The sequence below is a fragment of the Melopsittacus undulatus genome, chromosome 5 (assembly GCF_012275295.1).
Source record: "Melopsittacus undulatus isolate bMelUnd1 chromosome 5, bMelUnd1.mat.Z, whole genome shotgun sequence".
In the NCBI taxonomy this organism is placed as follows: Eukaryota; Metazoa; Chordata; class Aves; order Psittaciformes; family Psittaculidae; genus Melopsittacus; species Melopsittacus undulatus.
In genome coordinates this window covers 47,414,411-47,439,564 of record NC_047531.1, presented here as the reverse complement: position 1 = coordinate 47,439,564, position 25,154 = coordinate 47,414,411, and the positions used below count along the sequence as shown (strand labels likewise).

General features: G+C 43.5%; 1 protein-coding gene across 1 annotated transcript in view; it reads left to right on the top strand.

The window, feature by feature from the left end:
• SYN3 (synapsin III) overlaps positions 1 to 25,154 on the top strand; it is a 194,647-nt gene that overhangs the window by 165,761 nt on the left and 3,732 nt on the right. The window contains exons 8-11 of the mRNA XM_005150414.2: positions 7,251 to 7,393; positions 11,634 to 11,708; positions 14,748 to 14,850; positions 20,298 to 20,432. Of these exons, the coding sequence (XP_005150471.1) occupies positions 7,251 to 7,393; positions 11,634 to 11,708; positions 14,748 to 14,850; positions 20,298 to 20,432 (456 nt within the window). The remainder of the gene's footprint in view (positions 1 to 7,250; positions 7,394 to 11,633; positions 11,709 to 14,747; positions 14,851 to 20,297; positions 20,433 to 25,154) is intronic.

Here is a 25,154-nt window from a genome sequence, read left to right as displayed (position 1 = left end):
AGACAGAAAGAAGCCATACAAGATGTCAGGAGGAATACAGATAAGGAGAACTATGGGTATACTAGAAAAATAACATTTATAGGTAAGCAAAATCAAACCTCCAATTTAGTAATTCAGAGAAGGAAAGTTTCCAGGAGACAATACGGTGCTTTTAACTATCATAATAAAAAGCAATAACCAGCGATGATGAGATTACAGAGAGGTAAAGGACTTCTTTGCCTTGGTCTTCAGAAGTGGAAATGACAGCAGGAAAGAGAGGGTCTTTATCTGTAAAACATAAGTAATATGAAAGAGAGCAATTTGCTTTTGGTCTAGAAGAGTGTAAGAAAGTAAATGTTAATAAAGCACCTCCATCGGGTCATGTTTTCTATAAAAGCAGTGACTGAAGAAACAAAGGATAAAATAATCAACCTGTTAGCCAAAGTCCACATGTGAATGTTAAAAATAGTACTTACAGCAACAAACGATGCCAAGATAGTGAGCCCTGTATTTGTACCTGTAATGGGTGCTTCAAAGGATGTGAGCATTCAGATTACAGTGTCATTACCAGCAGAAATTGTCAAGGAAGTACTTGCATTTTCCTTGTTATTAATAATAAAATCACACGTAATGAAAGGCACCAAAACTTAGAAAAATGAGCAAAGATGGGAAGCCCACTGTTATTCTTTATTTCTCCTGAGGCAGTGGCCATGAGCCAGAAAAGCTTTGGACACCAGAAAGGCCCCTTCCCCAAAGAGATCCACCATTGACTTACAGGGAGATTTGTGTCATTTCACAGTTCTTCTCTAGTTTCTCTGTGTTACAGAGCAGAAGGTTTACAATGATCACCTTATTCTTTTGCTAATTCATGTTCCTAAGGCTTCTGGCACTATAAGAAGTGCCACATGTTTCTTATTTTGCAGTAATGGCTAGAAAGAGTATAATTATAATGGCCAGACTTTCATTGTCACATATCGGTTGTTTTCGCAACATTTTCACAGAATTCACTCACCACATTTTTTAATCAAAAGGTTGAAGAGGAAATCCTCAGAGCTAAAATAACCATGTTAGGACTTGTAACAGGCAGGCTCTACTGTCTTCAGTTTGGAAGAGGAACAGTTAGTATTCAAGCTCAGAACCAAAAGGGGTGGCAGTATACCATTAGTGATAGAAATGCTCTTGCCAAGGGCATGTAAGGTGCAGGTGGAGATAAATAAAGCAAATTTTCAATAAAAGGCATCTTCAGGAATCTCCATTGAGAAATCCAGAAACAACAGCTTCTCTGGACACCAGGAATAGCCTTCACCTGGACAGACAAAGGGGCCCCAGACAGTCTCATCTCAAAACAGGACATATGTCCCTCAAGCCTCACCCATGACCATCATTATATCTCTTTTCAAATTTGGAGCTAATTCATATTTTGCTGGCACTAGAAAATCATAGTATGTGTTCTCTGCTGGTCCAGAACAGTATCAATACAAATAAGGTATCAGCAGAAATTCTGCTTAGACAATGATTTACAATGGAGCCAGGAGAGATTTTTCTCATGTTGTATTAAGTTGCCTGGGCTCATGGGGTCAATGAACTCAAGGGCTCAAGGACTTTTCCAGGAAAACTGTGGATGGACACAGGGAGGAGATGCCCCTCACTGTGCAGAGCTATTGTTCACACAACAGCTCCTAATTGGTCAAGACACTTTTAAGTATTGTGCATTTTGAGCCCATCTACCCCAGAAGTGATTGGGTGTCTCTGCTGAATAGGGTGAGCACTACAGTGAGAACGGAGTAGCACTTGTTCCCAACTCCGGATCTCATAATGCCAGAGCCCATGGAAAAGAATAAAGTTCTGAGTGTGTTGATATCTGCCATTTGTGTGCTAACATGACCCTAAAGTGCCCTAGGAACAGAGCCCAAAACTGCAAATTCACTCAAAGAGCCCCTTCACCTCTTCCTGATCAGATCATGAGAAGGAAACAACTGCCAGATCTGCAAAGAGGAAAAACAGTATCTGTTCATGTGGCTTTATAGCTATTTAAATTAATTTAATAAATATATATATTGCTTCCCTTACTTTATTTTTAGATGTCTCTAATTTGGCCAGTTTAAGAGTCACCTCCTGTCCTCTCCTGCCCCATAATTATGAAAACACCTCCCCAGTACAAATTCTGGCTCAGATGAATTCATTACATTGTAGAAGAAAAACTTGTTGTTCATAATAACGTGGTTAGAGTTATTTTCTCTCTTACTGGATGGGAAAGACTTCTCTACTTTTCTCTTTCTCTTTTTTTTTTTTCCCTGGTATAAATATAGCACAAACTAAACAGAGCCACTCTGTAATGTAAAAATACTGCAAGCTTTTTATCAGGAAGGACAGCTCGTCACCTTGTCTCTCTCGGGACTGGAAATAGAATGTTCCAAAAGTGAGAGCTTTGAAAATCCAGTGTGCTAAAGAGGAAAGGAAGGGGAAAGGGCTACCTCGGTTTGTCAAGGAACAAATATTTTCTTTTACAGAGGACAAATAATGACTTGACATGTAACATTCACAGCAGAACAGCCCAATCACTGCATTCCCACTGACTCATGAGCAAGGAGGTACCACCCATCTTGAAAATAGCATCCCTGTTTCTTGCACCTCAGTCTGGAAGCATTTTCTGGACACCGAAAATGGTAACTGACCCAGGGCACTGGGGCCCAAAGCTGCCAAGATCTGGGGCTGAGAAGCTCTTTGTTAGGAAGTTAGTAGGGATTATAAGGTTCAATGCATTAAAGGCAGCATAACATATGGAGAACTTCATAATGAGGATAATAAGGAGGATAATAAGGAAATGCAGACTCTGTTATGCTTCCATTAATGAGTCAAAGTCAATCCTAAACTCTGTGTGTGTTGGGTGGATCAGGTATCTTCTGAGAAGGGGAGTAGTAGAAGGAAGACTGAAGACTCAGGAACTTGGCCATTCCAGTTACTCTGGAGGAAAGTACTCAGACTGTGCCTTTTCACAAGCCTACCAAGACAGTCAAACATCACATTGCCAAGCCAGGCCTTGGCTCAGCCTTGGACACTTACCTTCCAGCTGAACCTGACTCTAAACCTAATCTGGACAGAGAAACTGCTTCTGCAAGCCATCTCCAAAGTGATGTGGGTTTAACCTGAAAGGCAAAGTTACCTCTGGATGACACTCAAAAAGGCAAGGCTAGGGCTGCCCTAGCAGACTACTATAATTATGCCACTTTGGCTGACTGACTATTCTTTCATGTGGCCATTTAGCTAATGAAAGCAAAAGGGGACTGTAAGCAATACAGTGCTTAGGCTACAGATGAGAGAGGAGTAGCCCTGGCACCCTGGTGTCGAGGAATATCTTGGATCTCCTTGAAACAGTAGATTCAGGAACTACAAGACAGGAAGCAAAAATTTCTACCTAGGAACCTGCACTCACACAGATCCCGGGAGTGGCTGAGACTACACAGGAAATACCCACGGTGGGTTTTTAACAGTGCCAGGACACACTCTCCAAAATCATGTCTTGCAGGAAGGCCTCAAAAGAAGGTCCATAGTAGAGAGTTGCTTCTTTCTGATCAGTCCCTCAGACTGCCAGAGGCTTCTTCTGCAGGCTAAGGATAGAAATGGGTACCAGCTCCAGATCCCATACAGACCACTAACATCAGCTTCTGAGATGCCATGACAGGGCAAAAGCATAGTCATATCTGCATGTCCATGTCCCCAGGGATCTAGCTGGTCTCCCTTCTCTAATGCAGCAATGAGCATGCTAGGGCTCAGTCAGTGCCTGGGTTAGAAAAGAGAGCCAGAAGGAAAGCAGGGACTATCCCAGGGAGCTTTCTTACTCAGAAAAGGCATTTGTCGACACACTGGCCCAAACTCTCCACAACAGGTCACTAAAACACTACAGCAAACAGCAGCTGATGGCTCCAGAATGAGTCTATTGCTGCTCAAACAGCCAGCACAGCTAAGCAAACAGGCCACCAGGGCAGGGGCTGTGTTTGCACTCACTGTTTGCACTCCTCTATGCAGCTAATGGGATATTGCATTTATCCTAAGAAGGTTACAAAAAAGAGAGAGGAAAAAAAATGGCTTCCTGTTGATCTCTTTCCAGCTTCTTTCCTCAGTTTCATGCAGTGGCTAACCTGCCATTTTAGAAGGCAGATTTATCCCTTATTAGGTGAATTGGAACTCTTTGCTTTCAAATTGTTTGTAATAGTCCCTTCTTAAATAATGCCTTCTGGTGTCACACTACATCCACCCTGGCTTTGGTTATCTTGAGAGAATTTTCTCCTGTTAGGAGAATGGATATTTTATTGACATGTAAAAGGGCTACAAAGCGGGAGGAAATGAATTATACAAAATTCAAAAGCAGAAAGCTAATAAAATGGTGGACTTGATAGATAAGGCAGAAAAATAAATCTAATTTGACTGTAACTCAAGTGCTTCCTGTTAATGAAGTAATAACCATACCCTGGACTAAACCAGTGTTAACCCAGGGCATGGCTGTTATTTTGTCAAATTTGGCCAACTCTAACGATTAACAAGCAGTGGATCAGATTTCAGCATTGGTGTGGTGATTATTTTGATGCCTGGTGGGAAATATGGACATTGTCTACTTAAAGGGGACCTCTGTGAGGTGCTTTCTCTGAAAAGTCCATGGGAAGGGCTTTGGTACAGGCCAGAGGTAGATGGCAGAGGTGTTTCCTGAGACCTGTGCAGTGTTGTAGCACTGTGGGAGTCATCTTCTTCGTCTTCAGTTCTTACTTTGTGTCCCTGGTGAGTCACCTTCCCTTTATTTATCCAGCCAAAAATCCTCAGGCCCATTTGAGAAAGCATGTTCAAGTGCTTTCCCTCTCTCCCCATAGGGAGAGGGTGATAGACAGCAGGAAGAAACAGACCCTTCCTTTCCATAGCATGCTGCATTTAAATAAATTTAAATAAATCTAAATAAATTATTAAAATGAGCATACAGCTAGCAATAACAATACGATCTAATCCCAATCTGGAGGGGGAAGCAGCATCCTTTCCTCTGCCTCTGGGATAAAAGTTCCTGGGCTGGGGATGCAAATGTTTCAGCCAAGACGCAAAGACATCTGCTGCACAAGCATAGCACTTTGTTTCAGACCACACAAATGTCCTTATTCCAAGTAGGCCATTGTATAATGGCTTTTGTCTTTCCCATTGCCAAAAGGGTCTGGTAGAATACGTTGTAACACCGTGCATCGCCTGCCCGTGCAGGCCCTCCTGTGATCACCTCATCAGGGTGGGCACTCTCGCTTGGCCTCACTCAGCCCAGCGCAGCTCTTATCTGTGCAACAAAAATACCCAAAATACCCAGTCCCTACACAGCCTGCACTGCTCCCCCTGGGATTTTGCAAGCTGTGCCCAGGTTGAGGACTCCCTCCATATGTGGTGCTCCCCTCTCCTGCTCCTCCTGCTGCCTCCAGGGCATTCCTACCAGCTCATCCTGCCCTGCCACACCAGCACTGCACACAGCCCCAGACAGACACAGAGGGGACAACACAGCCCAGCCCAAGGCTGCTCCTCCTGGATGATGTGCAATTGTTGCTTTTACATTTCCCCTTTGTGTTTGTTATTTCCTTTTTTTTCCCTAACCTCCTACCCCCACAGATGACTGTCTTCTTCCTCTGCTGCTTTTCTCAGTGGTCCCTGAACAGTGAAAGCACAGTTCTCACTGCAGCAAAAGGGAGGATGACTAGTGGTATTTGGCATTCAACAAAAGGAGAATTAAAGACCAGGTCTTTTTTCCTTCTTATTCAGGCATCTAGATCAAACTAGTTGCACTTTTCACCTTCCCCACAACCTGTCTGGTTCTCAAGAGCTTTTCTGCACCAGGATGTGGCTGCATCTTTGGCTTATGTTACAGCTGGCACTTGCACAAAACCATCTAAATAGAATAAAACAGGTTAGCAACAAGCTTGTCCTCTGTTCTCTAGTGAAGATGGCTCCTGCCCTCTCATGGTTGAAGGCAGATATGTAAAACCACTTTGTTTGTTCTTTGCAAGGAAACACCAAATACCACTGCACGCATTTCCTTCAGCTGGCTCCATATAGTCTGGCATCACCCTCCTTTAACACACTAACACAACTAGAAAACTCCTCTGTGGCAGAGACTGACAGGTTGTCATGAGCAAGTAGACAGTTTGCAATCCCTAATTGTGGCCTCCAAGTGTTACTGAACTACAAAGTGTAAGTAATACATAAAGAAAACCACTCACTTGCTCATGATTTTCACACAGTGTTGGTCTTTTTTCACCAATTAACCCACCCTTCCTGCGTCCATCCGGCTCTAAGAAGCAAGACTCACACATGTTTCTCAGATGCACCAAACATGTTTCTGCCAACAGACTAAAGGCCAGGGATGATGGTGTGAATGGCATTAAACTGTCCGCTATGTCCTCGTTACCTGATGTGCAGTTTTTCTCTTCCAGATTAATGAGGTTTTGTAGAGATTTGATCCTATCATTAGAGCTCCCACTCACTGCTTTGGTCCTGCCTTCGTTTGCTTGGTTTTTTGGATAAGATACAGAGCATTTCTCATAGCTGAATACAAAACTGTGAAAAGCCAGCTTCTCAGAAAAACTCCAGCTCATAGGCCACTGCCCTCTCATTTCCAAGTGTGACTCAAGTCTAACACCCAACCAGTTGTCCCACGCATATGCCTGTGGCATTGCACTCACACAAATCTCCCTAAGAATCACATGCTCCCCCACTGACCTCCTTTTCCTGCAGAGCTCGCTTCCAGCCGGGACACCTGCACAGCTCCTCAAAGAAAGTCTGGAGCTGGGGTAATGTGAAATGCCAGGGAACTAAAGCCTAGAGGTGGCAGACGACCAGTTCTCTTGTTGATTTCCTGGCATTGGTTTATATTTCCTGACCACCCAAAATACTGTTTTCATCCATCCCAACATGGGAAATAGCAGTTCCAGTGTCTGAATGAAGTAATGCTCCTGAAAAGATCAAGTATTTTTCTGAAGTATCATAAAAGCAATGAGCATTAGCAAGAGCCATCTGCCTCTTTGGTGCCAGGTTTACCAGGGCTTGTGCATAAGGAAGGGGAAAGGGGTTGATTTGCGTTGGGTTGGTCTGGGGAACTTCTCTCTTTAAATCACACAATCAATCCTTGCTCTGTCCTCCGTCTGTGTGGGTTTTAACCAACATTGTGCTGTTCAGGCACAGAGATGACTTCTGCTCACAAAATATTCCTGTTCTTTTTGCTCTTTGTCACTTTTCCCCGTATTTTGGCAATCAAGGTCAAAGTTGAGAACCAGCACGACTTCCGGGACATGGCCAGCATAGTAGCCATGGCAAAAACCTACGCCACCACTGAGCCATTCATTGACTCCAAGTACGACATCCGAATCCAGAAAATCGGCAGCAACTACAAGGCTTACATGTGAGTGTATGGCTATACCAGAGAGAGATGGGGGAGACAGTGCTGTGGATGTGATTGAGTCGGTGTCTGCTCTGGGCAGGAGTAGGAAGCTGATTAATTTCCTTGAAGAATAGCCCTTCTGTTCTCCTCCCACCTCTGAACCCAGATCCCTCATCCACCGATCATCTTCTCCATTACTCACCGTCAGCTCACTATTTCGGGAATGCAAATCTCGCTACCTGTTTCTGAGATTCAGTTAGTTCTCATTATAACAACTGTGCTCTGCCATCACCTGTGACCTCTCCCTCCTGCTGTCAAAGGGCTCATCTTTCCCAGCAAAATCCTCCCCATACCCTCTAGTGGGAACCAAACCCACTCCCTTCCCCATGTGGGGGAAAACAATAAAGCAGATCGAGGCAGATGCTACTCATGGAGTCCTACAGTGTCCAACCCATAGCAACAGCCCATCCTCCCCCAGCTGGAGATGATGGCACTGTAATCACACAAAGAGCACACAGATGGGCAGGTACAAATGGCCTCAGCCTGGCCAGCTTGCAGGGCTCCTCTGGGGCATTTTGCATCTGTGCTCCTTGAAGCATCCAAAGAAAGGAAAGGAAAAGGAGGGACATGCCCTGCCTTTTGGGATGTGAGGGAGGTGGCATGAAGGCAACCAGCAGCACAAATATGTTTAAAAATATTAAAAAACATGCAGCCAAACTTCAGCAGTCCTCAAGCTCAGTTAAAGATGAAACCACAAGAGTCAGTAAGACACCTGTTTCTCCTTACTACAAACCAGCAGATGAGAAAAGCCTAACAGCACAGCTTCTCCAGAAGCTCCTTATCCAGCCACAAAATTCTGGACAAGTAGACAGCTCCAGCAGTACATTCTTCAGGTAGCCAGATAAATTTCGTATGTTGCCTAACACCCATAGCACTGTGAGTTTTCAGTCCGTGTTTACGAACCCCTAGGCCATAATTCTGGTGAAACATAGTTAAATGAGACAATCAAATGTACATGATCACATATTTTTCAGCTATAGCTGCCTAAGATTCTCATTTGGATTCCTAGCACAGAGGTATTCAAGTAAACTAGATAATGACTGAGTCATATTCTTCATGGGAAGGACTTGTGGGACACTTGGCTACTTCATGAGAACTCCGTGAGAGAAAATTTGTTTTAAGTCTTATCAGGTCAGCAATAGCACAGTTGCCTAATATTACATTAACATCTCAGGGAGTCTGGCGCAAATTGGCCAAAGGAAGGAAGGTTTAAAATATCAATTAAAATTCCCTATTCCTGCCAACCTACCCAGCCTTGGCTCCAAAGCCTGCTCCCAGCCTGCCTCTAAGTGAAACAAAGGTCCAGTTAGCCTGACCATATCCTCTCCTTGTTTATTATTCACACTCACCACGCACTCATCCAGAATGGGATCAGAAATAATACCAGATGATTGAGGAAAGAAAGCGGTCACACCAACAGCTAATCCCACTTGGGAATATAACTGCGCAAACAATTGTTTTCACATGAAAACAGCCATGAACTGGAAACACCTTAATGAGAAATGAAGCTTATTGGCAAAGAAAGCAAACAGAAAAATTCAACCAGCAACTTGCTAACCCACAAGACTGATTTATATTGAGAGCCATTTACGGACGTGAGCTTGGTAGAGCCATACAGTCAGTCCCATTGGGAGCTGTGCCTTCTGTCCCAGCATCAGACAGAATAGAATGTTATTTCTATTGTATAAATAAGTACCTACTATATCCAAAGACAGAGGTTAAAGTGCCCAAACTATCAGAGTTTTCACTGGTCTCTCAAATAGAAGACTCAAAGTCATTAGTCATGCTAGCAAATCTCAGCCTTAAAGGCAATTACAGCATCTGCAGTAGTGTCATACTAAGTGAATTGCTTTGATCTGTGAGCCATGGAATCTACCCAATATTTTTATACCTTCACCCACACATACAGACTATAAAAGCCCCCTTCCTTCTGAGAAAAGACTCTGTATTGAAATTCTCCAGAATATGTTTACTTTGCACCAAGCATCTGCCAGAGGGAGGATGCTGCAGGGTGACTCATGCATTCCTCCCCACCCCAGATGTTCAATGCACTTCCTTCCAGCCCATGACCCAAGGCTTGAGTTCAGTTTCCCATTGATTTCAGTTCAGTGACTCCAAATTTACACTACTAACAAACACCTATTTAGCCCATGCCTTGGGCCAGTCTCAAAACAGCAGATAAGCAGCATGTGATACATGCCTAAAATTCCACCAAAAGTATTTGACTGTCATTGTAATATTGTCAAAGAGAAAACACAAACACTTCTCATGCGGCCAGGAAAATTGGGGCAGAAATTATGCTTCTACCCTTACCCTAACTGGGGGCAAACAGGGGTATTATTTCCACTTAAGACTCATTAAATGTTCTCTTTGAATGAAGCCAGCAGCTGTGTTGACTTTTAGGGTGAGATATTCCTTGCCACCAGCTCTTAGTAAGAGGGTAATATCCTTTCCTTTCCAGTTTCATAAGTGTGATGTCTGATCTTGTCACCTCAAAGGCAGTTCAATGTGTTCTGCAGAGGATACAACATCAACTGTATTTAAACTAGTGCTACTTTTAGACAGATACGGCCCAGCTTGGAGATGGTAAATATAATACACCAACAGCCCATGATCTGCTAGTCTATTCATTTACCCTAAGCAATACTGCAGGTATCTTGGTCACAGATCTGCTTGATTCCTAAAAGTCTGCATACATTTGGTATGCCAGGTACATCTTCTAAACACTGATATACAGTCATCTTGTCACTAAGCAGACTCTAGGAGTTCTCATCAGTATTAATGGTATTCTGCATGCCATCTGCCACTGTGGGGCAACTTTTCTGAACCTAAATCTGAATAAAGAGTGGTTCTTCCCATTGCAGAACTGAAAAATGTAATCCTAAGAATCCCATGTTGAAAGAGAAAGAGAGGCCGAGGGTAGAACACTGACCTTACAGGCCATCAAAGGGCTTGTAACAGTCAAAGCTTGAGGAGAAATACATTCTTTTGCTTAGAAAGTAGGGCAGGAAAATGGATGTTGGATGAAAAGAGCAAGGAACAAGAGTCAACTATAAGGAAACATAGTCATTCAACACAGTAACCATGATCACTTGCCCCCCACCCATTTAAATGTGGTTACAAAGACCATTCAAATCTCACAGCAAATATGCATACCACTTGAGAGGAGAAATGAAAAAAGACTCTAGACTGTCCCTCACCAGAATGAAGGGGAATCTAAGGCAGTCAGCTATAATGATCCAGGTTTGTAGTCTAGCAGGACATCTGTGTTACCAGTGCTCCACACAGATTTGCAAGTTGAGTCTCTTTTCTACATCAGGTAAGAGAACTGGCAGTGAGGGTTTCCACAGCCTTATGTTGAAGTGTTGGATCACACCTCCTTTGCCCCGCATAAACCTCTCCCTAAATCTTCTTCAGCTTGGAGATGCTTCCTGGAGCATCCTGTCAGCTTGTTGACTTGTCCTAGCTTGTACACTATGCCATGGTTACCTGCACAGTGTTATCGCAGCAGGCTGGCCAAGTTTTGCCTTGTGCCTCAGGTCAAGAAAAAGAAGGTGTTCAGCCCTTGATGGATGCTGCTGAAACTCAGGATTTGCCAGCAACAGTATCTTGTTTTCTAGAAATTAGCCACCAGCAGCAGCTGATGAGACTCCAGCAATTCTGCAGTTCTCCAAGTCCAGACACAGTGAGCCATGGACAGGTCAATGCAAAGGCAGTGACAAGAAAGTACAGTTGTATATTCTATGACACCTGTACAGTCAAAATCAAAGTAAGGAAGACCCAGAATGTCAGAGCTGACATTTGTGAAGCTGCTCAGGAAGATGTTTCCCTGGAGAATTGCTCTTCCACGGAACAATGATGCTACCCACTGCAGAACACAAGGGTGATTATCCAAGCAATCTACAGACATTTTAGCTCTGACGTATAAAGACAGAAAGTAGTCGCAGAGCTGATGTGTACTCAAGATTCCTTGGAGTTTTCCCTGTCTAACTCCTTGTTCAGTTTTTTATTAGCCTGAACAACATATCCTGTATGGAATGCTGTTGAGGCAAGATTTATGAATGCTTCTGTGAGGAAGAACCTCACCTCATCCCCTCTTGTACAAGCACTGAGTCAAGGGTGAGGAGAACTACAGTACAAGGGAGGATGGGGCAGGAGTGTATTTTCATGTTTGAATTATGTTTTTGGTTTGTTTTCCTAGGAGGACATCCATCTCTGGAAACTGGAAAGCAAACACAGGGTCTGCGATGCTAGAACAGATTGCAATGACAGAGAGGTAAGGAGGAGGGTTTCAAGACAGTGTTAGCTATTCCTGGGTGAGAAAGGAGGAATTGTATTTCAGACTCTGGTCAATTGAGAGAACTGGTAAGTGAGGTCTCCTGGGATGTGGGATAAAGCAGTTTAAAAGACCAAGTGTTTCCTTATAAAAATACTAAGGGCACAAAAGCAAACGGTCCTATTTTGGAGAACAGACTGGAAGTACAGCTAGAGACCAACACTGCTGAACCATTAGAACTTTAGTGAATGTAGCCACAGGAAACAAGACCAGCATACTAAGGTCAAGCACACCAGCACAAATATGTAGGGATAAAATCAGAAAGGTCACAGCACAAAACAAGAAGTAACAAGAAGTTATTGTAAGTTCATTACTAATGAGAGGCAGACACAGAAAAGTGTTCTTTTTCTTCTCAACAGAAGGAAAAATTTGCCAGCTGAAGTGTTGAAAGCTTTAGTCTCCCAAAAGTGGACCCTCTTTTTGCTAAGATGTTCTCACTGCTGAACAGAGCCGTAGGAATTGCCTCATGCATCTTACACTGAAATTTGCAGATGGGAATTCCATATATTCAAATCACTGTGATATTTGCTAATATTGCAACTGCATGACATTGTTGACCCATGGTAACTCATGCCTTGCTGTAACTCCCAAGCCCGATTCTGCAGAAGTGCTATCACGTCACTTGTTCTCTGTACTATTTCAGTAGATTATTTACAGGTTTATAGAATCCATAGATTATGTGTAGGCACTCATCCCTAGTGAATCTAAGATTTTTTTAGATTATACCTCCAGTTTATCAGGATCATGATTAATTATGCTGCTAATAATAGGCATTACTCACTCTTTATATTACTACTACATCGCTGTCAGAGTTAATGGACTTAAATTACAGCAGAAAAGGTTCTTCTGAACATTTCCCATATTTCCTAACTATAAGGACGGCATAGCACAGAAATGGGTTGCCTAGATAAGATGGGGAATATCTGTACTCTTTCAGACCAAGTTAAATAAATGTCTCCTGTTTGGGCCACAAGAGCTGTGCAGGTGATCACCTAAAGTCTCTTCTTCTCCTTTAGTTCTGTGAAAAAGGGAAGCCAAACCCTAGATCAGATGTTGAAAGTCACTCTGCAAGACCTTAATAGGACTGTGAGACCTGGATATTATTGTGCATCCTTGTTATTTATAACACAGCTGAAGCTGGAGAGACGAAGGGTAGGCATTCCCTCATTGCAGTGTTGTAGGACTATAACTCAGATTCCTGCCAACCTGCTACACTGCATTTTGAAGGTTCATTGTGTAGATGTAGTACCACAATTCACCACACTAGCCTTACCCAGACATAAGTGCAACAAATCCCATTGAAATCTCTGAGTCATCGCTGCATGCAGCAAGGCAGGAGTGTGCTGAAGTGCTCAGATGAGTAGGAGTGTGCTGAAGTGCTTGGATGAGTAGGAGTGTGCTGAAGTGCTCGGATGAGTAGGAGCAAACTGAAGTGTACTGAAGTGTACCGAACAGTAGCCCAAAGGATAGACAAGTTCAGATAATACTAGGCAAAATGTCAGTAAATCCTCTGCAAACGTTACCCCAACGTATATGTGTAAATTCACTTTTCTGTTCCATTGAACTGTTATTATACCCAGCATCCCTGACACCTCCCAGTGCTCACCTAGGGGCAGCAACATTGAAGACATGTAGCTATCAGGGTCTTTGGCACAGGCAACAATTCCCTAAGCCTGGCTGCTGAGATGTCCTTTGGGAAGAGAGGTGGTTCCAACGATTATGCCCTTGATTGTGGAGCCACAGCAGTGCCCAAGTGGGGCTCACTGTGCCTCCTGCCTGGCTCAAGGGGTCCATAGTTCTCCTCCTCCTTATCCTACTGACCCTTCTTCAGGTGCTGTCTTCTTCACAGGGGCTGGAGTGAGTGTGCTCCTCATTAGGGATAAGAGAGCACTGGCAGTATGTTTTGCTGCTTCCCTCAGACACTGTGTTCACACAAGCTAATCACTATGTTGTCAAGCTATGGGGACTCTGGCTGGCTTCAAGGATGCCAATTTGTTCTTTGGCCAGAACAGCTCGCTTCCCAGTCCCTGTAGGGTCTGCAAAATGTCAGTGTTTTCATGAGACTGTGGCCTTCCCTCCCCTTTCCACATCTTGTCGTGGTCCTGCTTACAGATCTGCTGCTCTGAGATTATTGTTTGTATTGAAATGGTCAGGACTGCGGCACAGCTGCACAGGAAATAAAACCAGGCTGACATGTTCCCTCCTCATTTCCACAGCAGGGGGATATAGTCCCCCCGTAATATGCCTCTTGTCATGCTCTCTCCTCCTCTAACACCAGGATAGCTAAGGGGGTACCACATTCCCATCCTGGGACAGCTAGAGACAAGGGCTGCAGCCTGTAGCTCTCCCTCTAACAGAACAGTGCTTGGTCCATGTGATTGGACTGCCCGGCTAGGAGCAATGCCAGGGGATGGAAAGGAGGCAGGAGACTGTAAAAGAATGAAATTGAAAGAGTAATTTGCAATACGTAGGAGCTGCTGGGTTACAGATCGGGGGGCATGGCTACTCCTTGCTAAGTTCTGCACTCACTTTCCGATCCTATTCCAGCCCCAATGTGAAGGACATCTTATCGGGAGAAAACTGCCTGCATAATGGAGGGCTTTCAGGCAAAGCCAATACAAACGCTAAGGGGCCAACACTACCGGGAGATTAAATGAGCTAAATATTTATAGCTTGGCTAAATGACAACCAACTGGAGATCTGATGTAAATAGCAAGGAGGGAAAGAATATTTTAAGGTGGCTTTGAGGGCTGGATTAGAACAATCTGAAATTAATGAAAACTTTAGGAAGATTCTTGGGTTTTTTGCTCCATCCCATGTACAAGAGGGGGAGGCAATGACCCAGCAAAGCATATGAAGTATGCCTTGTGACAAAAAGGGCTCCTGAATCTCCTTGTGCTTCTAGGGGCAACGGGATGGGTGGCTGTATTTGATGGACTACCCAATGACAGCTAAACTGTGCTTATGTGGTTTCTGCAGGTACAGACTCTGGGCAGACGCCTGTGCGGAAATGTTTGGAGGTCTTGACATCTGTGCTGTCAAAGCTGTCCACAGCAAAGATGGAAAAGACTATATCATTGAGGTGAGAGCATGGGGAACCTGAATGCAAGCCTCCTTTGGGAAGGTTATCTGCAAACATGCTCCCTCAGAATCCACACGCACCCTTACTCCTGTGTGCATGGTTCAACAGACCCTGCTCCTCCATGCCCCCCTATATCCTCCAAGCTGTGGCCCACTGATATGCAAGAATCTTATTTAGAGACCCAGCTAAACTGGCAGACAAGCAGCATGGTGTTAGAGTTGAAGTGCCTCCATTTTTCAATGTAGACTTTGAAAGGAAATGGAGAGCCACAGAGTGCTTGGCCACAACAGCTCTCCAGCTGATCAGTCCCCACAACCTTACAAGCATGGGCCAGATGTGAAACTTACCTTCTTACAAAACTGCAGGTGTTGCTGATGGCATCCAAAGTTTTGTGTGTCTCAGTGCACCAGTGCCCCAGTACCATCCTTCCTAGGACAGGCACTTGCAAAGCCAGCGTATCTCCTATAGTTGCTAATAATAGGGACCAACAGCATCATGAATAGACATGCTCATATCCAGCCAAACCTGAATTCAGGTGCCAGGTGATGCTAGCGTACTAGTCCTGTTAACCTTCCCTCATTACCCAGAGGGCCAGCAGATGAATGGGTTCAATAAAAATCTCATTTCTCTCTGAATGAATCTTTCTCTAATCACTTTAAAAAGAACCTCAATAACAAAACCCCTAGCTGCATCTAATTCAAGAGAGTAAAATAAATGATGAGAGTGTAGCAAAAAGGTTCATAAGCAGCAGGAAAAAAATAATTTAAAAAAAAGATGGATTTTCTAAAATCTTTGCCCCAACAGCATTCACTGCAATAACAGACCAGCAGAACAAAGCACCGCAGGGTTACTCTGGGCAGTGTGGGCTACAGACTTTTGTGTTCAGAGCTGAGCAGACTGTGGCTCTGAGAGCTAAAGTTCAATGTGCTCCTTGCCAGGCCAGGGGGCAGATGTGCGAGTGGGGTAAATAGGGTCATCCTAACAGGGCAAAGAAGGGAAAGCTGGCCAGAAAATCAAAGGGGAAACTTAAGAGACACGCTGGGGGAGAGAAAATCTGGCAAGTAAGCAAGAGCCTCTGTCACTATGTGACTCAAGGAGGCACAACATCTGACCTGCTGTAAACTCCACCAACACAGGCCAGCCGAGGAAGATGAGCAGAGGCAGCCTATGGCTTCATGCAGGGGTGCTGACACACTGGAAAGCTATGTGTGGGAGAGCAGTCCCACCCGCAGAGGGTTGGGATGCTGATGAGAACCACATGAGCCCTCCAGCGACTGCGCATTCCTGTGTTATGTATCTGCTCTCCAGGGAGCAGTGACCTGTCAGAGGCCATATGATATAAGCGTGCTGCCAGCAACCAAACACTCCAACTTTCCTGAAGTGATGGGGCTGTGGCTGATGGCTTTGCGACTCATCAGCACCTAGGGGAGCAACCCCCAGAGCACTCTGTCTCCCTGCCATGCACTTTTATATACACATGTAGCTGAGAAAGGAAGAGGAAGAAAGCAGTCTTGCTAGAGATAATTGTAAGGACTGTGTCTGTACATGGTCAGATGTGAGATGTGGTTTTCATATGCCTGCACCTATTCTTGCACATAAGCCTATTTACGTGCACACATGGCTAATTCTGCACTCAAGGATTATATGCCTCTGTCTGGGTATACTTCAGGGTTTTCACATCTGCCCCCATGTGTGACTGACTGGATGGAAAGCACATCCATATGCTAACAGCCATCATCAGCCTGCAAACTGAGAGAAAAGCACGCTAATACTCCTCTCCCCAAGGCCAAGGTAAAAAGCAATGGATCTAGTACTACAGAAATCAGAAGAAACACAACAGCTACAGATGGGTTATGCTGAATTATCCCTGTGGATTTGATTGAGCAGGCCTGATGTACCAACATCTAGCATGCATTCAGATGCCAGGCTGATGGACATTGTTGGGAAAGGAGTAGAGTAGTGCAATACAAAGAGCAGAACAAAGCCAAATGGGCACCTTTTCTACTTTATGCATATCTGAGGGAGACGCTGACAAGTAATTAATTGCCTCCAGCCTACTTCCTGGGGTACTTTTCTTGGTCTGAAACTGATCCTTTATTTTGCTTTCTTCTTTTGCTCACTGGAGAAAGAGGTTATTTGACAGTGCGACAGTTGTATTTTTCTTGGTGAGAAGGAGCAGCGTGCTGTGACATTTTACAAGAAAGCAAGCCTAAATGGGCTGAACAAATAAGGAATTTGCACAATGCAATTGCAGGCAGTAATTAATTTTCACAGTCCAGAGCAGTTCTCCAGGAAAGATTTGCAGAGGGAGTGATGAGCAGTTCTAAGAACTGAGATTTATCACAGTGGTTTGTTGCAAACAGAATCAGATTAAGATACATGAGCAGCACAAGTGTAATCTTGCACCCATGGTATTTGCTGTTACTCAAACTTCACGTTCTTTTCCCATGGCAAACAGCAGAACACAGTACCTTTCTGCCCTTCCAAGCACTAGCACACTTACAAACCATTTTCTTGGCTCATATTGAAAACTTTGCCAAAATCCACTGATTTCTTCAAAGTTTCATTCTACTAAAACAGCCGTGAATTTAATGGTTAATGCTGATATTTCTTTTACCTCTGCTTTAAAGAACTTTAAGGGAATATTCAGCATGAATAGTCAGCACTGGATCAGAAGGCCAGATCGCCCAAACTGCAAGTTCAGTGCCACTGGTAGTAGCCAAATTCTCAAAAGAGCTCAGCAACTTACACAGCTTAATAATCTTCCTGCCTCCCTTTTTCTGTTGTGGAAGGGGTAATCTAACCCTTTTCCATATCTCTGCTATGCTGATAAATATGGAATGAGTATAGAGGGCAAATAATTCGTTCTTCCTCCTGGAAAAGCTAAGCTCTACCTGCCATAGAGCTAAGCTGTATTACCAAACCTGCTTCTTGCTGGCCTGCAAGAAGCCCTGCCCATCCCTTCAGCACTGCCCTATCAGTTCTTTTGATATGTCTAATCATCTATTTCCTTCCTTCCTTCCCTAAAAATCACCTAACACTCTGCTCTTGCACTCTAGAGCATGGAATAACAAGGCCAGCCTTCAGGCCTCAGTGTCAGATAGGACTAGGATGGGGTTTTCCTGAGCCACTTTTCCACCCGCTACTTTCTGTTCCCTGCTTGTACACCTCATCAGGCAACAGCAGCTGCATCAGGAGCAGGCACTGACCTTGGGTGGCTACAAAGGCTGGGTCCATATGTGCCAACATCTTGTTTTGCCCAGCTATCCTGTGATCTCCCTAGGATGAGACTAGTGCAATCTGTCTGTGATTCCCATATTCCTCTCAGCCATTTGATTTATTTCAGCACTGGCATTTGCATCTGCATAGCTCCAGAGGAATTCCCCGTTCCTGGAGAACAGACAAGGTGACATCTCATGATCCTTTTCAGTTCAGTGTCAACCAGCTGCGTAATTTTGCCCAGAGAAATCACTGCCAGAGACCTTCCCCTGCATATGCTGTTGTTCATTCCCATATTTGCAGTCTCCCACTTGTGTTCCCCTGCCAGACACTACACAGCAGGACAGCAGATACTCTCACTGCTCATGCACCTTCATTGGTTCAGGTGGGACCCTTGCCAGGGGTTCATTCCCATTGGTGCCTTCGCTTTACCAAATAGCATCTCCCCTTTCCTCTCCAGCCACTGCTGCCACAGAAATAGGGGAAAAGAAGTCCTTAAGATGGGGAAATAAAGGGCTGGAAGTGTCTTGACCAGAGCTGTGTGCTAATTACTCATACGAAGGGTTAGGGAGTCAGGAGCTAGGCTTAGCTGGCCAGCCTCTTAATAATGGCAGAGTAATGGCATCATCTAGTGGCCACACAGGTTTCTCGCATTGTGCACTGCAGAGAGCTGGGAGACCACTTTTGTCACCATGAACTGGAATTGGAAGTTCTTTTGAAGTGGGGGAAATCTGCACACAAACCTGCTGGTGGGCCTTCAGGAACCCCTGTCCAGTGAGACACAAGCAGGAACTGGCTATTCCCTGACACTGCTACAAACGTCTCCCTGCCCTGCTTTATTTTTTAACAAAGAAACAGCAAAATGGACAGTGGAATGAAAAGCCACCTTGTGTATTTAGCCAAGCACTGCCACCTCATTTTCCAACCTCCTCTTTTCGCCCCTTGGGCCAAGTAGGCCATGAATAATAAACACCAGATCACTTCTCATGTGAACCCCACTTAAAACTTGCTCGGCAGCTTCCTTAGTGTTTGTAAAAAACACCTATAGAAATAAATCCAAATGAATATTTGCAAGAAAAGACTGGAATACAAACTCAGTGAACTCATCTCACTTATTTCCCACACTTTAAAACTACAAAAAGAGTCAAAACTTTCCATTTCACCCCAAGAGTTGACTCTTGCAGCCTTGCCAGGGTGGAGTGCACTTGTGATTGTAATCTGAGCATGAGTCAGTGTCTTTCTTGAGCAATGCAGGCTTCAACTCTGCATTTCCAGGGGTTTTAATGTTTGGTTTAAAAATAAAAACAAAATAAAATAAACTCTTCCAACCCTGATATTTTGGTACAATTCTATTTACTCCAGCTGAATCTTAACTTCATTATAGTGCTGTTCTTCCTGTGGGACTTAGCTAATGTTTGCAAAGCACTTGATTTATGATGAACTGTTGAAAACCATGTTTAGGGCTGCTATACAGCTGAGGGTCTGCTGTACTTATTACTGCTGTTATTGCACTATTTCTTACCTCAAAGACCCTTTGACAGTTCTCCTTCCCCTATGCCCTCAGTCTTGCTTCCCAACTTTACCCAGCACACTTGTAGTACCTGTCTAGCAGTCGTATCACCACTATATCAGGGAGGCAAACAGAGAATAAGTTTAGTTTCCTGCATTGGGTGCTGTTGTTTTGGTGACATCCTTTTCGTTACACATCTGCGGTGTTTATTTCCCCTGTAAGGGTGCAGTGCTTTCTGATTAATTCCAAATGTTTCCTGCTTTCCTCCAGTCCCTGTTACTCTCATCTCCTCAGGCTTTGATACATACTGTTTCCCTTCTCCTGTGGCCCTTTCTGCTGCAATGTGCCCCTCAAATACTGTGGGACAATGCTAGAGAGACCTCATCCATCAGAGGCATCTCCTCTGGATGTGTGAAGAAGGTTTGTGTTTAGCTGATTTAGAAAGCCTCCAGACAGCAGAAGTCTTGGCTTGGCTTCCAAGTCATGAATGGAAGGAAGATGAGGAGTGGAGAGGAAGTACATGCCATTTCCAAAAAATCCTGAGTGAAATCCTACTCATCAGAAAGTCGAGTGTGTTTCAGCATGGAGGGGAGTGGTGACTCCAGGTTTTGGCAAGGATTTGGAGACACAAAACAGGTTAATGTGAGAGGTGAGCTGAAACAGGCACCTGCCACCTGAAAACCTCCTTACTAAGTGTTGTTCTTCCTTCCTGTGGCAGGTGATGGACAGCTCGATGCCCCTGATTGGGGAGCATGTGGAAGAGGACAGACAACTTATAGCTGATCTGGTTGTTTCCAAAATGACTCAGCTTGTCACCACTGCTGGATCTACGCCATCACCGCTGAGGCCTTGGGTATGACTGAAGAGAGACCTTATGGCCAAGTTGTTTTCCTGAACTTTTTATTCTCTCTTTGCTCTCCTCAGGTATCAGGCAGTCAGACACCTCAGTGATCAAACAGTCCCATATGGGAATGGATTGGATAGACTGACTCCTGCTCTTCCAAAGAAGTCTATCATAAACTCCGAAGTCTAATAAACACCTCTTTCTCCCTTCCTCTCCTTCCATATAATTGTGACATCACCCCAGCATACCAAAGACAGACATTTTTTAGAGGTTCTTGTAACACCCAACTTCATCTCCATCTAACACCATGCCTCAGGATAGGTTTCATTCCAGTTTTTGCATCCCTAATGAAAATCTGTGCTTCCCAGAACAGGAAGTGAGAGTATCCACCAAGAATTGTTCCATTCCTTAATGCAGCCTTTCTTCTTTGAAGATTTCCTTCACCCTCTTCATCAGGAGGAGGCTAGACTAATGCTAAATTCATGTAAGAACCTGCAATTTTTGCATTTTAACTGCCCCCTTAGTGCTTCTCATCTATATTTATTTTGAGTATCAAATGCACTCAACCTTAGTACATTTTCCAGTGGCAGTTCTGTATAAATGAAACACACCAGAACATAATCTGTGTCTCTGGGTGTATGTGCTGCACCTCTTTCAGTATCTAGCAGGGAGCCAAGAACAAAAGTTTGAGGGCAACAGATGTATACAAAACAAAGGAGAGTAAACAGGCTGAGGAATAATGTTGACTGGCATGAACTGAACAGTTTCCATTTCCAGTTGAGACCAGAAAATGGGAAAAATCACTATAGCTTTCTGCCTTTGTCATATGACAATCTTGCTGAATCAGATGCCCAGCATGGAGGGTGTTCATGGTAAACTCCAAGTTTTAGCTAGAGTGAGCAGGTAAACATTTAATAGACACTAAAAATGCTTTGAGGCAGGGAAAGTGTTAAAGAGGGGATAGGATTTACTGGGCAAAGTGGAATCAGCAACTGCCATCTGGAATAGCCAAGATAGAGAGTGTATAAACTAAGAGCAAAGGAGAAGCCAACAGAAACTGAGAACATGGATGATGCATCTGCTTTCTATGTCTGTAATATACTGGTACAGGATTGAATTGGATTACAACAGCCCTAAAATACAGCTGAAATAAAAACAAAACAAGTGGTCTTAGACGGATAGCATGTCAAATAAACAACAGAAGGGTCTTCATCAAGAATACAACCTACAAGTATCTGTATACAAACCCAAGGAAATTAAAACCACAAACATGTTAACTAGAGTATTTTGCTATAGACAAAGATCTTGGTACAACAAACATTGCAGGGACTGCACACGCTACAAAAACTAGTGCAATGCTATAACACACAGTTACAAATGTGCAGAAAAGTAATCACATGCGAGGCTGGTGAGATGTGGAACTAGAGCTACAGGTGAAGACTGAAAGAACCAAGAAAAACAACAATTCTGAATACAAGGACAGCAGTACTGAGCACATAGAAATATGAACCCTTGATTATCTGATGGGTATATGTAGAATATTAATACGTATTATTGGAGCTGTCTGTACTAGTCTCCAGATCAAGAAAAGCTGAGAAATTATGAACACGGCACTGACAGAGATGGAAAAAGCAACAAGTCATAATAATGTGAGACTACAGCTAACAAGTAGCAAGTCAAATCACACAACAGCAATTCAGAGAGAGTTCTCCATCTCCGTAGGTGTCTTCTTCCTGTAACTGCAAAATCCAAGCACAACAGGAAACAACATCCTGACCTAGCCTTAAGAAACACCCAGGTACAAATTCAGAAAGTGAATATTTAGACACCATTAGGTTTGGTGTCTAAGGGACAGATAACAAAAAGCAACAGTATGATGCAAGCAGATAGAAAATTAATCAACTCCCTAGCATTAGAAGTAAAATTGTATGGATGTTATTTGAGAGACCATTGTTTCCCAGAATGCACATATGCATTTCTGATCTTCTCCTGAACCAGGAATGCAAGAAATAAACTTCTAGACTTACGTGGCAAACATTCAAGACAAACAGGAAAAAGTATCTTCCAAATTTGGAAATCTGCTATTTAAGAAGACCTTTAATCACCATCATGCAAGTAATAAAAGGAAATGTGAAAAGGATAGAAACTGATTTTGAAGAGCAGGTAGAAGAGAGAATGAAGCACATTCTTTGAGTTCATCTGAAGATGGAACCCTACCAAAGAATTGGTGGGCTTCATGGATCATCCAAAGTTAAGGGAGAAAAGGAAGACAAAAGAGACAGTGTTGACACTCTACTAAATTTAACTGCTGAAAATGGGGAACTTATTAAACTAGACAGGCTTTCCTGATAAGAAAGACAGGGGAGAGAACAAAAACAGTGATTGAATCAATGATGACTTATATTTTTAAATATATTAAGCCCCCCAACACAGATGGCTACATCCAATGAACTGAATTTAGGAAGTGACTAAGCTGCCAAGAAAAAAAATCCCGTACAATTTTGTTCGAAGCAGTTATTGCTCCAGAGGATTGGTGTACAGTAAATACAAAATACGTGTTCAAAAAGTTGAAAGAGTAATGTAGGAAAATGTAGACAAGTCGTGGACCTTATGAATTACCTCAGACAATAATTTAAAGAACAATACAGGAGACTAATAAACTGACAGAACTGCAGCTTAAGATCATCTACCACTTGAAGAAAAATGTCCCATTAATTTCCTTTTGATTCTTTCACCCTTTTCTATGAGAATACTTTCATAAAGTGGTAGAAAACAGTTAAACAGTCAAAATGCATTTAGGCTGTCAGAAAGCCTTAGGCAAGGTAATAGACAAGACCGATTAAAGCAAGCAGGGAGAGACTAAAAGGCAAAGTTTAATTGACAGAAGCTGGCCTGAGGTAAAGATATTGATGTGAGAGATCTTAATTCTTGCAAACAGTTATCAGAGTCGATACTTGAAAGTATCACCTTTTAATATATTTTAACTTAAAAGACTAAGCCGGGTCACACTGATACTTGGGTGGAAACCAGGACAGGATGTTAATAACAAACGTTTTCATGCCTACAACATGAAACCTGGTTTCATGGTTACAGCTGCAGTCCTCCCATTGCCTCCCCCCACCCCCCCCATCCTTTCCCCTCACTGTTTCCCTTCCAAATGCAGAAGATCTTGGGCTGGCCCTTACCCCTTCATCTCTGAGAAGCCTTGGTTGGCTCTAGACAAAAACAGCAGAGGTGAATATGAGCTCCGATCCCCTTTCTCTGGCTGGTCTATCAGGATGTCTCACAGCATGAGGACAGCAGATTTCCACCAACACCAAGGCAAGGTTTATTTTCCCAAGCTGTGTAGAACTAGAAGCCATGAATGGAAAATTCCCAGATTTTCCTCCTTGTCCATTTGCAAGTTCCAGACAAAAAAGCATAAAAGATGGCCTGGCAACCTCATCACATTCATGTTAGTTAAAACCCATTTCAATGCTTCCAACTATGAAACATTTATTCCCATTTCCAGAATCATTTAGCTCATTCTCCTGACCTTCCAGGAGCTTTGAAGACCCTTTTATCATTGTGTTCTCCATGTAAATAATCTGGCACATACCAGCCTATCTGTCTCCAGCTTCCCCTGCTCTTGTAAACAGCTTTGTGCAAGAGGCTTACTCAGACTTTTGTTAGCTTCGGACCAGCCTTTTGTGCAACAGTTCTGTGTTGCTTAATCTGTTTACTAAAATATCTGTCAAAAAGAGTAAGAGTGAGAGAGAAGAAAGTGCAGATGGCACCTACTTATTTACATAGTCAAGACCAGGGAGGGCTGTGAAGAACATCTGACAGAGCTATATATGTTCAGTTATCACAACAGCAAATGAAACTCCATATGGAAGACTGAAAGGTAAGGTAAGCTGGGGGTAGAGAGAGGGAGGACATAAACAATCTGTGTACCTTGCAAGTGGCTCTAGGCCTTCCCCTTGAGAAAGACTTTGTCACATATAAGCTAATGAAAACCATTGCTCAGCCTATGGTTGTGTTGACAAGGGGAAAGCAGGAAATTAGGATGCAGGAGAAATGAACCAGTGATGTTTACAGAGAATGCAGGTACTGCTTCATCTGGAATAACATAACCAGACCTGCCTCTGAAATCTGCAAAAAGAAATCACAAAGCTGGGAAAGAGAAGTGGGTGATGAAAACAATTAGGGGGCTGGAAACATTCTCATGGAAGGACTGAAGGGATTCAGTCCCTTGGCTTTAGAAAGGAGGTGAATGAGAGAGAAGGCAGTAAAGGTCTGCAAAATAATGGATGGCTTAGGAATGGCAGGTTGTGAGAAGTATTCTCAAAACTCAGAACAAAGCAATGGAGTTAAGAAATGGGAAAGGTGGTGAGGCTGATTGCTGAGCAAGACTCAAAGGGTCTGGTTGTAAATATCAAAACAAGGTATCTGGAACGTTTGCAGAGATTTTGTGGAGCAGATAATAAGCTTCATGTTTCACAGTTGAAGCTGGCCCCTGCTTATTAGCAATCAAGAGGAGACCCCTTAGGGTAAAGAGATGATTACTCCATAGATGTTTCCACGGTTCATCCCACCTTCCTTTGGAACATCTGGTGCTGGCAACTGCCCAGAATGGGAGGTGGGACTAGGAGATCCCCTCAGGCCTGATACATTGGGTAATTCCCAGTTGCATAAAAAACGCTCTAAACTGTAACTTCATTGTTATTCCCTGTGAGCAAACAACTTCTG